The sequence below is a fragment of the Ostrea edulis genome, chromosome 2, assembly GCF_947568905.1.
Source record: "Ostrea edulis chromosome 2, xbOstEdul1.1, whole genome shotgun sequence".
Classification (NCBI taxonomy): Eukaryota; Metazoa; Mollusca; class Bivalvia; order Ostreida; family Ostreidae; genus Ostrea; species Ostrea edulis.
In genome coordinates, this window is record NC_079165.1 from 56,880,937 (window position 1) to 56,897,677 (window position 16,741).

Below are 16,741 nucleotides of genomic sequence, written 5' to 3' on the forward strand. Positions count from 1 at the left end.
GATATTGAATATGTCAGATTTTTTAAGAGTAGGTCCAACTCCCAAGTTAAGTTTTTTTTTTAGTATCATCAACTAAGCCCCACCCTCAGGCCTGAACCTAGGGTCATAAATTTCACATTGCTCATTTTCATCATGCAAACAGTTTGCCTGCTTGTGTGCATATCCACCCTGCAAACCTGAATCCAGAAGTCATGGATTTCACAATATTGGTAGAGGGCAAATATTCTGCCTGCTTGATGGCCAGAAGTAAAGACATACCAACCATAGGGCTGCATTCAGGGTTTATGAATTTCAGTTATTGGTAGAGGGCTCAATGCTCAATAATTTGCCTCCTTGATAACCAGAAATAATGATTGATTGTTGGTTTGTTTTACGTTTTTCACTCCTTGAGACGCCATCAGCTGTAGGTGAAGTACCACAAAGATAGCGCCCAGGGCCGTAGCAGGGAGAGTTCTTCAACCTGCCAATGCTTGTCGCGACACAAGACCTACTGAGCTGAAATCTCAAGTGGGCTTTTCTGATCACTTTATGTCTGTCGACTGACCGTCCTCTGTCTGTAAACTTTTCATCTTCTCCAGAACCACTGAGCCAATTTCAATCAAATATGGTACAAATCATCCATGGGTGAAGGGGATTCACGTTTGTTCAAACGAAGGGACATGCCCCCTTCAAAGGAAGTATAATTACGAAAATGCAAAAATGGGTAGGGTCATTCAAAAAATCTTTTCAAGATCCATATGAGTGAAAAATTATCGAGAAGGACGTTAAACAAGATACAAGAACCACTGTCCCACCTCTGGTGTGTCCAGGGATCCGTGTTTGTCTGATCCCACCTCTGGTGTGTCCAGGGATCCGTGTTTGTCTGATCCCACCTCTGGTGTGTCCAGGGATCCGTGTTTGTCTGATCCCACCTCTGGTGTGTCCAGGGATCCGTGCTTGGCCAACTCTCCATTTTGTATTGTTTATAGGAGTTATGAGATTGATCATTGTTCGTTATCTTCGCATTTCATGAAAGCTTCCGGACATAATGCAGATTCAAGTTTGATAAAATCATGGCTCAAGGTGGTATGTTAGGCCACGATAGTGGATAAAAGTTTTACATGCGATTAAATACATGTATAGGGAATATCTTTTAAAATCGTCTTCTCAAGAACCACAGGATCAGAAAAGTTGAAATTTGCATGAAAGCTTCCTGACAAAGTATAGATTCAAGTAGGGTGGGACCACAGTTTTACATTCCAATATATAGAGAAAGTTTTTAATAATCTTCTCATATATCAATGGTCCAGAAACGTGGAAATTTACCTGAGAGATTCCTGAGTAGATCCAAGTATTTTGGAAATCCTGGTCCTCTGCAGTAGGACATAGTGCAGATTGAAGTTTGTTAAAATCATGGCACCCGAGGGTAGGATGGGGCCACATTAGGGGATCAAAGTTTTACATGCGAATGTATAAGATTTTTTTTTTAAAATGTTCTTCTCAAGAACCACTGGGCCAGAAATGTTGAAATTTACATGAAAGCTTTCTGATATAGTGCAGATTGAAGCCTGTTAAAATCATGGCACCCGGGGGTTGGACGGGGTCAAAGTTTTACATGTGAGGATACAGGGAAAATCTTTAAAACTCTTCTTGAGAACTACAGGTTCTGAAAAGAAATCCTCATCGCATTTTGCAGATTCAAGTTTGTTATGGCCCCCGGGTATAGGTTGAGGCCACAATAGGGGATCATAGTTTTGCATGCGAATATATAGAGGAAATCTCAAAAACCACTGGGCAAGAAAAGTGGAAATTCATATGAAAGCTTCCTGACATAGAGTACATCCAATTTTGTACAAACCATGGTCCCCAGGGGTAGGATGGGGCCACAGCAGGGGAGCAAAGTGTTATATGCTGATACATAGGAAAGATCTTTAAAAATATCTCTTGAACTGTTTCATATTTTGTATGTACATTCTTTACGAAAATATCTTTCATGTGATGCAATGGTGTGTGTTCTTGTGACCTTGACCTGGGAGTTTTACCTACTTTTAATAAAAATCTGACCTATTGAATATGTTCTGAGGGTAGATCTTTCATATTTTGTATGTATATTTCTTATGGCAAGACAGTTCATTTTATATCATAACCGTTGACGTTGTGGCCTTGAACTGTGAGTTTGACCTACTTTTAAGAAAACATAGCCTATTTAATATATCTGGAGCTATTGTAGGTGGGACTTTCATTTTTTGTATATAGATTCTTTATGGCAAAACCCCATTTTTTGAAGTTTCACTTTTTGTATATTGTGAAAGCCATGCGTTTTAGAAAATTTTACTTACTCCTGGACATCAAGCAGATAAACTGTTTACATGATCATAACGAGTAATGATCCCTCTTTGACATTTGCCATAGGTCCAGGCCTTAGGAGAAACTAAGTTGATCATATATGGAAGATACATTATGTTTATAAATTGCCCTTACTCCTGTAGCAGTCGAACGGTTTGTATGATTAGAATATTGAGCATGCAATTGGCCCTCTTCACCCTACCAAACTTTTGATATTCATTGAACCTGGATTGAGGCCCAGGTTGAGGCTTCTACCAAACTTGTGAAATTCATGATTAAGTAACTTCTTATTCCAAGATAGAACTCTAGTATCCATCATATTGACAATGCATTAACTTCTTTTTTAAATTTCCTCTTGTCATTGAATTTACACTATAGGAATGGAAATAAAGTTTACTAATTTTATACGATATAAAGTAAGTTGGGACAGTTTACGTATTATAAACCAAGAAGCGGTCTCAGCTTACTTTATAGCGCATAAAATGAGTACAAATTACTTTCATACTTTATGAGTTAATTAAAATAGCAAACGCATTTAATGTAATTTGATAAAACAAAGAGAAATTATGAATTTTTTTTCTGAAGCGGAGCAATGTTGTCGTAGCAACAAAATGGAAGTCTCGTTCAACCAGACACTCGGCTATCTCCGAGATATTTATGGAGAAAGCAGAGCGTCTGGTTACACGAGACTACCAAATGTATTGTTAGGTGATTCCTAGGACGTCACATGGCGGAACTGAAAGGCAACTTAGTTCATACGACATAAAGAATGCTAATGAAGTAAAATGAACCAATCAAATTGAGTTTTACAAGTGAAATATTAAATTATTCATAGTCTCGTTCAACCAGACACTCGTCGGAGATTTACGGAGACAGTCGAGTGTCTGGTTGAACGAGACTAAATTATTTATTTTTACGCGATTTACTAAATTAGATAAGGAGTGAAAGTAATTTATGCGCATTTTATAGGATATGAAGTAAGTTAGGACAGTTCACGCTATTTTATAAAGTTTGTAGTTTATGATGCGTAAACTGCCCCAACTTTATATCGTATAAAATTAGTAAAACTTACTTTCATTCCTTACGTATTTCATCCTCACAAGTCAAGGTTTTGTGATTACGTACCCTCCACACAAACTTACTTCATATCCTATAAAATGAGCATAAATTACTTTCACTCCTTATCAATTTTAGTAAATCGCGTTTTATATGACCATGATGTTAAATAATTTAAAGTAGTTTACCCCCGTGACGTCACAAGATTTTGCAAAGTCAATGATTTAATAATTTTTAAAAAGATTTATGCATGACAGGAACATTGATTTTCTTGGAGTCTTTTTCAATAGTTATTGTAAAAAATCTCGTTAATCATAAATTATAATTTAACCGAACTAGGATTATATATTATCTAAGATATTTAGCTAAAAAAAATTGTGGGGATATCAGGCCTAGTTTACATTTACACGTTATTGTGCAAGTATGGAAATGAACCGGGATTTGAATTGATTGGCTACTTAAAGGGAAAGGCAACCCAAATTTTTTTTACATGATAAATGATAGGATTAATCATATGATAAAGATTTGTCATACTATTCTGTTGATATACGGCCTAGATAAGCTTCAGTATTAATTTTAAAACATTAAAAATAGAAATTCCCGCCATCTATAGAGGCTGCCATGATGCGGAATTCTTTTGTATTCAAAACCACAAAAATCAATAATTTTGACGTCACACCGTCTATTCCGGTTTTCATGAGATTCAAAGGTCATGAAAGATGTGCATGTGGTAGATTTTACGAATACATTGTAGATAGGTGGATGCCTTCCTGACAAGCAGTTAATTACCCCAATGCGACGGGGAGATCTGAAAAAAGTCCCCCCCCCCCGAAATTCCTGACCCAACAAAGTTTTTTGAAAAGAAAATACTATGTGAAGTGTGGATCCATCATTTGCGTAATGACAAGTTGAGGTTTGAGACATTTACATGCATGAAGAAACGAGTACCATCTGCCTGGTCTGCGACTCGACTGAACGTCTTCTTTTCTTAAATTATTCTTGCGAAAGAACGGGCTCAAATCTATACGGCTCCAAACTTAACTGTTCGTGACTTGTCATGTTTACAATGCTGCTGATGAAATAAACCGGAACCGACGATGTGACGTAATAAATTAAAATTCAATGGCCGCTCTCTTAACGGCGGGTAATTTGAAATATAAGATAAATTAATATTGATTTAATTGTTAAGCAAGGATTTCTGTTGTTAAAGACTGTCATTTAAATTATCAGTAAGTAATACTGTATTCGTAAAGGCAACAATGTGGTTAGGGTGGCCTTTCCCTATAAAATGGCTACGCCGACGAACGAAGCATTAAAGGTTGCGAATTTTCGGGCAGTATGGGGCTTTAGCGAGTATTTGGACGCAAGTATAGTAGAAAAATATGTTAGGAATTTTTTAAGAAGGCGATGCAAGAATATAGCGATATAAGGTCTCAAACGTGCGCATGTTTTTGTGCGCCGTAAATCGAAAGTTATTGTATTTGGTGGATCTGTAGCTCTCTGATCTGTCCCAATATTTTCTCAAAGAGCTGCAGTTCTGCAGCTACCAATCAAACTCCATGTTACATGTACAAGTAAAATTAGATTATATGACAATCAAACAAACCTCAAGATCAATTGGTGGGCCAGGACATGTCATGTGGTACCTTATACTATAAGCCGTGCCTGATTTTTAACGAACAGCTTGAATATTCAGCTTAAGTGTCTAACAAGATTCGAACGCAAGAATTATATGCGACAGTTCACTTTAAAGATGAAGAAAACTAAAGTGAAAAGATGTTTAGCATAAACATTTATAAATAATTAGAAATTATTTGAGGTAAGAAATATATGCATCTCAAGACAAATCACATCGTAAATAGAGTTCATAAAAATTCAGAGTTTTTCTTCCGTATTCACTATCACACCTCGTGCAGCTCCATCCGTCAATTAATCGAAGTCCTCAGTCAAGCCTCTCCCTGTAAATATAAAAATCAATTCAACTTTGTTCTGAGATACAGAATGAGACGAAATTTTGTTATTGAACATTGTTAAGCATATTGTTGTCACTAATCTAGAGGTTTGGTGTGTCAGACACAACTTAACCTATTGACAACAGCGTGTAATCCTATTGTTGTCACTAATCTAGAGGTTTGGTGTGTCAGACACAACTTAACCTATTGACAACAGCGTGTAATTCTATTGTTGTCATGTAGTGTATCCAACAAAATATCCCTCTGAAACACACGTGTTACGATCTTTTGACGCACGCATTGCAAATACTATGTTTTTCAAAAATTGATTCAAACTCAAGCAAAGTAATATAAGACGATTCGAAAGCCGATTAACATTGGAGACTGTTCGAAATTTTACAAAAGCGTATCAGCTGCATGGTTGTAGGACTTTGCATCAAAGGATGACCCAATAATTAAACTATTATGAAAACAAAACACGTATCTGAATTATGGTTTTATATATTTCAACAAAGGCATGGTCGGTATCGTGCACTTCAAGAAAGAATTGAACTCTGCACCTCCCGGTGGCGAAGCGAGCGCCAATAATTGATCGATTTATCGTTTTTATGTCTCGTCGAGAATTTTTCACTCATATTGAGACATCACCAGCTGCAGGTAAAGTACCACAAATTCAGACCTATGCTTAGCGCTCAGGGTCGGCAGTGAGGGTCCTTTATTGTGCCAACGCCTGCCTCGACACGGGAACTCCATTTTTAAGGTCATATCCGAAAGATCCGTGATTCTCGCTTCTGAATGCCGAGCGTTTAGCGTTTGGCGAAGGAGCAATCACTACCTAATTTAACGTCGTAGGTTTGACGCGGCCATGGCACGAGCCGGGCTCGAACTCATGACCTCCCGGTCACGAAGCGAACGTTCTACCACTGAGCTAGAAGCGAACGATCTACCACTGAGCTACATGTACCACGATCGGTAAGTGAGCATGTTGGGCAAAAGGCAAGTTGTGACAGATAGAATAGAAAAGGTTTTATTGATCATAGCGAGCGCAGCGAGCTCTAATGGTAGCACATGTGCAAGAGAGAATTAGTTCAAAATCCAAAGTTTGGGCTGCATTGTTTAACCTATTTTTTTCGTTTGAGTCACGTGACATATGCTAGCTATCGCCATTCGGAGCTCCTCGCGTAGCTCGTACCTCGCATAATGTGCAAGCGATGCAGCCGGTAAAAAAGAAAACCAAGATGACGGCACGGTATACCTTATGAATAGTTTGTTGGAAGACTGTTTTTAAATGATAGATATTTGTAAAACGCCGAGTATCTGTGACATGTAGTATCTGCATGTACATGTACTTCTTCGGATTTCCATTTTTATAATTCAAATAAATGTCTTGTAAAGTAAATGTATATATCAAGTAGGGAGTTAGCCCGAAAGTAATGATGACTGGATATATACCATTACAAAAATATGAAATATCATATAGAGCTCAAAATGAGAAAACAATACATACATCATGCTAGTACATTGTTGTATGAGGTATATTAAACCACTAAAGTAACTGAAAAACAATCCATTACATCTACTCAGCCTTATGTGATATTCTAGAACGATTATGAGTAAGCTTTTATAAAAACTAAAACCAGATCCGGACAAATAGGTTTTTTTCTTTGCTACCCAGAATTGATCTTTAACGCGAATGCATTTTCTTTCAGGAACGTTTTTAATTTTTGAAAAATCACAAAAAATGGTTTAAGGTGGCCCTCTTGTTGAAAATAGCTAAAATATGAAAAAATCGTTCTCAAAATTTACCTTGAGATTTAGCAGCCTATCAAACGTAAAACCTTTAAACTTACATGCCTGGGTGACCTAGTGGTTATGGACTTGTGTACAGTCATACTCAAGTAAAACAATTTCAGTGTTTTATTTCTGGTTTAGGGTGGCCTTTTGGAACAGTTTGCAATTTTTAGGCCCATTACGTTACATCTACTATATACTCTATATAATCATGGTGATGTGTATGTTTATCAAATAGAGATACTATCAACATATAGATATCTTTATTGAGTAATTTGGGTAACACAAGTATAAACTGACATTGTATAGCAAAATATTTGTAAAGAATGATATTCAAGAAAAAAGTATTTATGTCGACGAAATTGCATACCAAGTGCGCTATACTTCTTTATGCACAAATTCAAAAAGTTTTTTAATGTTGTCCAATTAAATATCAGGATTTCTAAATAATAAAAGTTTATTTTTAGTCCGATGTTGGAAAAATCAGCTTATCTTTGGTCTGATGTTGGAAAAATTCACTTCGAAGGCACGTGGAGGTGAATATAACGTTCTATTTTTCTAGTTTTGTTGGATCTCAGCCAATCAGAAAGTGTTCATGTTCTCAATCATATGATAATGGTTTTGTTTAAATATGAATATATCGCTAATATTTTGTTTCCGCTCACCTGTGGGCATCTCTTTGTTCAGAAACAGCGAGATCGGTATATATAGATCTTACACAGCTGTGAAAATATTATATTTTTCCTATATCGGCGGAAGTTAAATAAAGATCTAAAAGACAGTTCGTGTGTATTGAAAACATTGTTATATACATTGCACTATGCAGACAGAGATATTCATCAATAATATCCCCAATGTCAGTTAGGATTTTTTGTCTGACGTGTTTCATATCGATTGTAAGGCCATTCTTGGCACACTGATTTTGACTACGGATTACTCCGTTTATTTGATCAAGACATAGGGTTCAGGGCAGGTGTCACCGGTCGACAGGGGATGCTTACTCCTCCTAGGTACCTGATCCCACCTCTGGTATGTCTAGGGGTCCGTGTTTGCCCAAATCTTTATTTTATATTCCTTATAGGAGTTATGAAATTGATCACTTTTCGTTATTTTCTCCCTTTCATTTTGCTGTACTTTGGAAGCAACTGAAAAGAAGAAATCCTCAGATAGTCTATTTTTTTCTTTGTGCCAAGAAAAGGACACAATATTGGTACTACACAGTCATCCCGATGGATACGTTGTGCAAACAGCTTGGTAAGATGTAAATCTGATTAAAATCAGATCTTTGATCCGTTCCGTTATTGTTATGTCGCTACACAAAGCTGTGTAGCGACATAACAATGACGGAGTGGATCAAAGATCTGATTTTAATCAAATTGGGTCAGATGTGTGAAATTCATGTGAAGTGGCGACTAAAATCACATCTCATTTAACAATCGTACAGAAAAAAATGGTTCAGTATAGTTTATCTACAGTTGCTTTCTAGAGGAACAATTCGTCTGTATTGTTTGACGTTCTGAACATTCCAATATCTATCATAATAATTTCAAATAGATACCTGCAGTTTTTTCCTTTCAATGAAATCCACGAGGCGGCTTGTTGCTATAGGCTTTGGACGAGATGCGGACGACCGGGGTATTGACGCACGATGAATCCAAAGGCTCTCTAAACAAACTTGAGCAGATGGTCTTGATCTGCAAAATTAATTGTTTTTTGGTGTTATCTTACGTATTTTAGAACGGTTTTACATTGTACTTTTTGGCATTAAGGAAGTTAGCTCAGCTTTTGATCATATTTGCACAGGATGCTATAACTGGGTAGATAATGGTTCAATACTTATTCTATTTAAACCTTTCCAGTTGATTTTTTAAAATGTCGATTCCAATTTCTAAAAGGTTTGGAAAGGACTACATTTTGAGGCGGAAGGATTCTTTGATCAAAAAGATCTAAATTTTCGCTATTGTACATGTTTTGTTTTATGCAACGTCAATAACCACACCCCTAGGTGTGTATATAATAACCACACCCCTAGGTGTGTATACAATAACCACACCCCTAGGTGTGTATACAATAACCATACCCCTAGGTGTGTATACAATAACCACACCCCTAGGTGTGTATACAATAACCACACCCCTAGGTGTGTATACAATAATTATACCCCTAGGTGTGTATACAATAATTATACTCCTAGATGTGCATTTCAATTTTGCAATTTATGACACAAGCAGTAGAGACTTTGAACTAATTCAAATTTTGTATTTAAGGTTAATATGTTTTTGTAAACGGAACGTCGATTCTCAATAACATTTATATTTTCTTTAGTTCCATCTTAAATTTGAAGGCAATACTTTGTGATTGTGATTTATGCGAAGTTAGAAAAAATTTACAATACAATACTCCTAATATGTTCTTTCGAACTCTCAAATTTTATATGATGAATTTAATTTGTCTTGCATGTGTTGTGTTGACAATTCGAGTTTAAGTGAATAAATTGTGCATGAATTCTAAGTGCAAAAGGTAAAGTTTGACATACTGTAGCTCAATTATAAGCACCATGACCCCAGTTTTTATGCCCCCGAGATCGAAGATTGGGGGGGGGGGGGGATATTGTTTTTGTCCTGTCTGTCATTTTGTCATTCTGTCTGAAACTTTAACCATGCTAATAACTTTTGAACAGTAAGTGATAGAGCTTTGATATTTCTTATGAGTATTCCTTGTGACAAGACCTTTCCGTTGGTACTAAACCTTTTGACCTTGACATTTGAGCTACTTTTAAAAAAAATTGACATTGGTCATAACTTCTAAATGGTAAATATTAGAGCTTTCATATTGTACATGAGTATTTCTTGTGACAAGATCTTTCTACTAGTACCAATATATTTGTCCTTGTGACCTTGGCCATCTTCGGAAATGGCCATTATCGGGGGCATTTGTGTTTCACAAACACATCTTGTTTCTTTTTGATTTGATAATTCTTCTCCAATGTAGAAAGCAATGATATACTTCCCCAAAACTTGACAATATTACAAAATTCAGGTCTCTTTAAGCACACCAAAAACTTAATTTTGGTCAAATTTTCGCGGTTTGGCTCCCGATTATCTTGGTGAGTTATTTGAATTTCAATCCTCTGCTTCTTATCGTCTGCGTTCTAAATCAATTCACGATCTTTGGTTACCAAAGTTTAACACGCAATTATTCAAGACCTTTTTACAATACTCAGGTGTGAACCTGTGGAACAAACTACCACAATGCATAAGGCTCTCTCAGTCTCAACATTTTTTTTTAAAAATAATACATTATCAGCTGCCGTACCACTATTTAAGCATGCTTTTTTCTTCTCGTATATTAAATTCTATGCATTTGTCTTTTAATAACACAATCTGGAATATTAAATTTTGTGATTATTTATCACTGATATTCAATTATATTATGTGATAGAGACTGAATCTTGCTACATAACCTTGTGTTCATGTTTTTGGGACTCTGTTTTAAGTGATTATTCTTGTACATAATTGTATGTATAAAGTGGAAGGCCCTGGGGAAGAATAGTGCATGCAGTAATCAGGTCACCTTCTTCAAATAATATATCATATATAATTATTACATTGTTCTGCCCATTGACATGTACACATATATGTTTTAAATCTTATCAAATTTAATATTCTTAATGTTTTTCTGATATATATTATGTAAAAAAAATTCCAAAAATACCTCAATATGTGGTTATTTACGGAAATTCTTTACTCACTGTATATGAGTTAGTTACGGAAATTCTTTACTCACTGTATATGATTTAGTTACGGAAATTCTTTACTCACTGTATATGGGTTAGTTACGGAAATTCTTTACTCACTGTATATGATCCACCAACATGACTTTGATTAGATCGATAGCCTCGTTTGAAATTTCTGAGAAATATTCCTCCGGAAAACAGAAGTCATTTTTGATGATGTTTGCGCATGTTTCCTCCTGGCTCTCATCCAAGAAAGGGGACACCCCACTCAGCAGAACATACAGAATAACGCCAACACTCCTGTTCAAAATTTAAACAAGTCGGGTTTTTATCTTGATAACTCGCAAGTACTAAAAGAATCTATTCACAATTAAAGAATCAACGATATGTACTTCAGATTTCGGGACATGCATGAGAGATATTTTGGTACCAAGTATTTACCATAAATCTGTAAGCGTTGAAACGGCTTGTCCTCGAATAATTTCAGGAGCTCTGAATTCTGCATTACCGATATACTGATGGACATAGTGGTTGTTATATACGATCCGAGCATCGCCAAAGTCAATAAGCTTTAGACAGGCTGAACCCATCACATTCTGTACCATCAGATTCTCTGGCTAAAAAACAAAACCAACCAAATAGGTATTTTATAAGTTTAAAAAAATTGTGTTGTTGATTATTCACAAAAAAGAAGAAAACGTCCTACAATTTACCATAAAGCTCTTTTTTTAAAACATGATTTTATCTTCATTATACAAAACATTGATGCTGGAAACCCTAGTTTAGATGGTGTTATGTCTACATCTCGTACCTTGACATCAAGGTGAATTATTCTGCAGTTGTGAAGGTACTGGAGAGCAGACAAAAGTTGGCGTATGTAATCCGCGGCCTCAAGTTCGTCAAAAATTTGTCGTTGACAGATGAATTCAAAAAGTCTCCCAACTTCCAAACTAAGAAGTAGAAATGATATTATTTTAGAACTTGGATGAAAGGTGAAGATAACGAACAATGGATCAATCTCATAACTCCTATAAGGAATACAAAATAAAGAGATGGACAAACACGGACCCCTGGACACACCATAGGTGGGAACAGATGCCTAGAAGGAGTAAGCATCCCCTGTCGACCGGTCACACCCGCCGTGAGCCCTATATCTTGATCAGGTAAACGAAGTAATCCGTAGTCAAAATTTGTGTGCCAAAAACGGCCTAACAATCGGTATGAAACACGTCAGACAGCATCTGACCCAATAGTAGGTTGTATTGGCAAACTATTTATTATAACGACCATAGAATTTACGAAATGCTGACTTTAAACGAGACTGTTGAAACCCCTGTAACATCAATTTGTTTGTCAGCAGTAGCTTGCCTCGATTTAACTGATCATACGCAGAACAAGTTCTTGCGTATCGAATCAGTTGAGTGATCTAAACTCGATATACAGGTGATAATGGAATATTGCTACGTAAATATGGAAAGTTGACGATGGAGAAGCTGAAATCATCCCGTTTGGCATAAAGTTGAGTTATTAGTTTGCCGCTAATATTTATTTTCAATAACATGTCTAAGTACGAAGCAGATCTGGAGGACTCTATGGTGTCTTTTATCTCGAATTCACAGGGATATATCGAATCGATATATGAATGAACGTAATTATTGTTTATAGATAAAACGTCGTCGATATATCTAATTGTCGAGTTGAAGGACACATCAAGACAATATTCATCTCATACGTAGAAGCTTTTGAATAACCTCTGCTTCATAGGAATATAAAAACAGGTCATCTACGAAAGGAGCACAATTCGTCCCCATGGGAATTCCAGCAGATTCTTGGAAGAGCTGATCATCAAAGACTATGATGTCAAAAAGTTTAGTCTTTAATTTATCGTGAGGAATGGTCGTGTAAAGTGTTGAAAAGTCATGTTTGGATGCTTCTTTATATTCGGAAATGAACACACATAAACATCAATGATTGCATTTGTTTTTTAAAATCCTTTTCTCCTATTAAAATCATTCTAATCGATAATACAAATCATGCCAACTTAATGAATCTTGCTTTTACATAGCTGTTTAAATATCTCTACTCGGAAGAGATGAAATATACAACGTTAATGAGAAAAAACATTGCGTAAAGTTTAATTTTAAACATACATGTATATTGATAACGAATTTACTCACTATTCCATAACGTTGAGCAAATTACTAGCCGTTTCGTACAGGTCATACAACTGCACGAGATTCTCATGCTGCAGAGACTGAAGTATGTTGAATTCCATTTCCACCTCCTCTTTCCGCGTCTGTCGCCTGTTCAGGTATTTAACAGCCACATATTGGTTAGAACACTTCTGTAAACATTTCTTCACAACGGCAAATCTTCCCCTGAAAAGGTAGGTTATATTTCTCTATATCAGCATGGTTAATGATGTCGCTATTGGTCGAAAGAGTACCAAGCCCGCGATCCTAGGAGCCCTGACTTTACTGCCGAGCAGAAGGGTTAAGAACCAAGCTCTTACTAGTTCTCTATGCATGTACCAATATCCTATATTACTTGTTAGGTCTATAGAATGCATGAACATGATATCAGTTTAAGTTTGTTTAAAACTGAAACAATTTGTTGGTGAAAAAAATAAACCACACTACCTTCCAATATCTTCTACTTCTTTGTAATCGTTATCAAAAGTTGTCTTCCATACCGCCATGGTTCCATCGTCTTTTTCTATTAATTCTGCATTAACAGAACAGGAATTAAACAAAATTACACCATTTATGATTTTTAAGTCATCTGAGGCACATATGTCGGTCGTAACCCATTTTTACCAAATTGAAATGTAGCGTATTGGGGGTTAAGTGAAACAATAAAAAAAAATTCGCGTTACGTACCTGGTAGTGTAGCGAAAAATAATTGTCCTAACGACATGTAAATAATATTACGGTAGTGTCTTGTTACTAGGTTTCAGTTGTTATTTAAGCTACAGCCAATGAGGTTTCAGTATTTGGCAAACGTGTTCGATTATGGAAGGCTTATTATTGAGCGTTCACTTTCTAGAGCACACTCTCACGAGCAAGTCGAGTTTTCTATTAATATTTTTATTAAGTTTATTTCTTCATTGTAAAATGCATGAAAATGGTATTCATGTGTTAAATGCTCTCACAAGTGCCCATACTGATGAACACGCTTAATCACTGACCATTTTGGCCCACCCTAATATAAATTGTTAACGGACGATGATGGACGCAGACCAATTGTAATAGGTCACCTGAGTTTCATGAGGTGACCCAAAACTTCGAAAGGTGATCTTCTACAATATATCACTGGAAAGTTGTTGAAGAGAAGAGAGGGAGCACATAAAAATATCAATAGTGTAGAAATCAGGTCATATCATTGTTACCAAATATCTGTTGAAATACAAGTGATATTTTAACGATCACAAAACCCAACAACGTCCCGATATCTGAGGTTGAAACACTTTAATGATTTGTTGTGTGGTACTCGGGTGGCCATTAAGGATCTTGGACCTCTTGTCTTTAAACAGTTGCTTTTGCTGATATTGATGCAGTAATATCTAATCAAAATAAAGCATGAACGGTGAAGATAACGAAGTGATCAATCTCATAACTCCTATAAGCAATACAAATAGGTAGTTAGACAAACACGGACCCCTGGATACACCAGAGGTGGGATTATGTGCCTAGGAGGAGCAAGGTCGCACAGGTCGCTGCAGAACTGTATATCTATGGGGAAAATGGGACAAGTCTACTTTTACCTACCCATAACAAAAATGTATATTAATTTCACACAAAACTAGAACTTTGAAACTAACCGTTTTCTTGCGGAATGATGATAAAATCGGACTCAACACTAGGCTCACTCATGCCTACACTATTATTTGAGCTGACACGGAACTGATATGCACAACCTGCCACTAGATCACCGATGACCTGTGACGTATTTGGCACATATGGAATGGCGGCTTGCCACATCGCCATTTCCCTCTCTCGCAGTTCAATGGTGTATCCCTGAATTTGACCCCCGGAAACTGGCGTTGGGGGAGGGGACCATTCCAAGTGAACTGAGGTCCCCACTTGGTTCCGTATGACAGGCTTTCCCGGTGGTTCTGGTCGATCTGAAATGCCATTTTAACATGAGCAGTTCATTACTTTCCTTGAAGTTCATGAGTTAGAAAATTATGAAAATATGCATACATATGATAAATATTGTTCTTATTTTATACTTCATTTCATGAATACATAAACAACAGTCAACTGGCTCACCCTTAATGCTGTACCTTTCTATATCTAGCAAAACAATGTCGACTTTTCCAAGAAACAGTACAATTTTTCCAGATGTTTTTAGTTTAACAAACAACACCTCAAATCCTTTCTTTAGACATCAACAGAAGACATGACATTCTTGTTTTTTAAAAGCATTTTATTCAAGAAAAAATGCAAATTGAAAGCAATCATTTACCAGCCATTTTGCTCAAATAAACATTGTCAAATAAACATGGCATATTGCTGAGGATTGGAAACTGGGTTTATAACAAAGTACAAGAAATAAAGTCTGAATAAGACGGAACCTTAAATTTCTCCATCAGAAACTTATAACAAGAGACCCATGGGTCACATCGCTCACCTGAGATACTTTGGCTCTACCATTGTTCAGCTGTTGTAATTTTAAAAAGATTTTCTTTATCAATCTTTATTCCCATGAAAATTTTGATTCCATGTTGTGGCCCCAACCTAGCCCCAAAGGGTCACAACATATCTGAAAATGAATCCACATAACAAGAGATGCCTCAACACCAATATGACTAACATGATCTTGCTGTTCTGGATAAAACCAACGTGACAAGGTCATGGATCATGGTATGATATCTTGCCATAAGAAATCTATATAAAAGCTCAATCTTAAATAGTTCAGGAGATATTGAATAGGTCATATTTTTATTAAAGGTAGGTCAAAATTCCAGGTCAAGGTCAAACACCAAAGTATAACAAGGTCTTGCCATAAAGATAAACATGTATACACAAAATATGAAATCTTTACCTTGAATATTTCAGGAGATATTGATTACAGTAGGTTTTTATAAGAAAGTGGGTCAAGGTCACAATATCAAATACGATTGTATCAAAGTCTTGTCGTAACGAATCTATAAACAAAATATGAAAGCCCTATCTTGAATACTTCCGAAAATATTTCAAAGGTTTTTTTTTTCTTTCTTAAAAGTGGGTAAAAATTCAAGGTCACAAATCAAAGTATGAAATGAAATCTTGCCATAAGAAATATATATACAGAATAGTTCAGGAGATATTGAATAGGTCAGAGATTTAAAAAGCAGGTCCCACTCAAAGGTCAAACTTTACGAAATGACAAGGTCTTGTCACAAAGAATATATATACAAAATATGACAACCTTATCTTAAATAGTTTAGGAGATATTGAATAGGTCAGGGTTTTTTTTTAAAGTAGGTCAACCTCTAAGATTGATTGATTGATTAATTTTATATTGTTTAACGTCCCTCTTGAGAAATTTTCACTCAAAACGATATGGAGACGTTACCATTGCCAGTGACGGGCTGTAAAATTTAGGCCTATGTTCGGCGCTTACGGCGTTAGAGCAGGGAGGAATCTTTATCGTGTCATACCTGCTGTGACACGTGGCCTCGGTTTTTGCGGTCTCTTCCGAAGGGCCGCCCCATTTAGTCGCCTCTTACGACAAGCAAGAGGTACTGAGGACCTATTCTAACCCGGATATATATTCTCGAACGGGACGTTAAACAATATACAATCAATTAATCTACCTTTAATAAATAGTTCAGGGCATAATGAATAGGTCAGAGTTTTATTAAAAGTAGGTCAAACTTCCAGGTCAAGATCACAGT

At 36.3% G+C, this 16,741-nt stretch overlaps 1 protein-coding gene across 5 annotated transcripts in view; it reads right to left on the bottom strand.

Annotated features, from left to right (window-relative positions):
- Window positions 1-5,156: 5,156 nt before the first annotated feature.
- Window positions 5,157-16,741, bottom strand: part of LOC125681606 (triple functional domain protein-like) — a 153,560-nt gene continuing 141,975 nt past the window's right edge. For all 5 annotated transcript variants that reach the window (XM_048921768.2, XM_056154525.1, XM_048921766.2 and 2 more), the window contains 8 exons: window positions 14,681-14,983; window positions 13,500-13,584; window positions 13,038-13,238; window positions 11,672-11,810; window positions 11,302-11,477; window positions 10,981-11,160; window positions 8,683-8,818; window positions 5,157-5,339 (listed from right to left, as the gene is read on the bottom strand). In XM_048921768.2, the coding sequence (XP_048777725.2) occupies window positions 5,328-5,339; window positions 8,683-8,818; window positions 10,981-11,160; window positions 11,302-11,477; window positions 11,672-11,810; window positions 13,038-13,238; window positions 13,500-13,584; window positions 14,681-14,983 (1,232 nt within the window). In that variant the 3' untranslated portion in view covers window positions 5,157-5,327. The remainder of the gene's footprint in view (window positions 5,340-8,682; window positions 8,819-10,980; window positions 11,161-11,301; window positions 11,478-11,671; window positions 11,811-13,037; window positions 13,239-13,499; window positions 13,585-14,680; window positions 14,984-16,741) is intronic.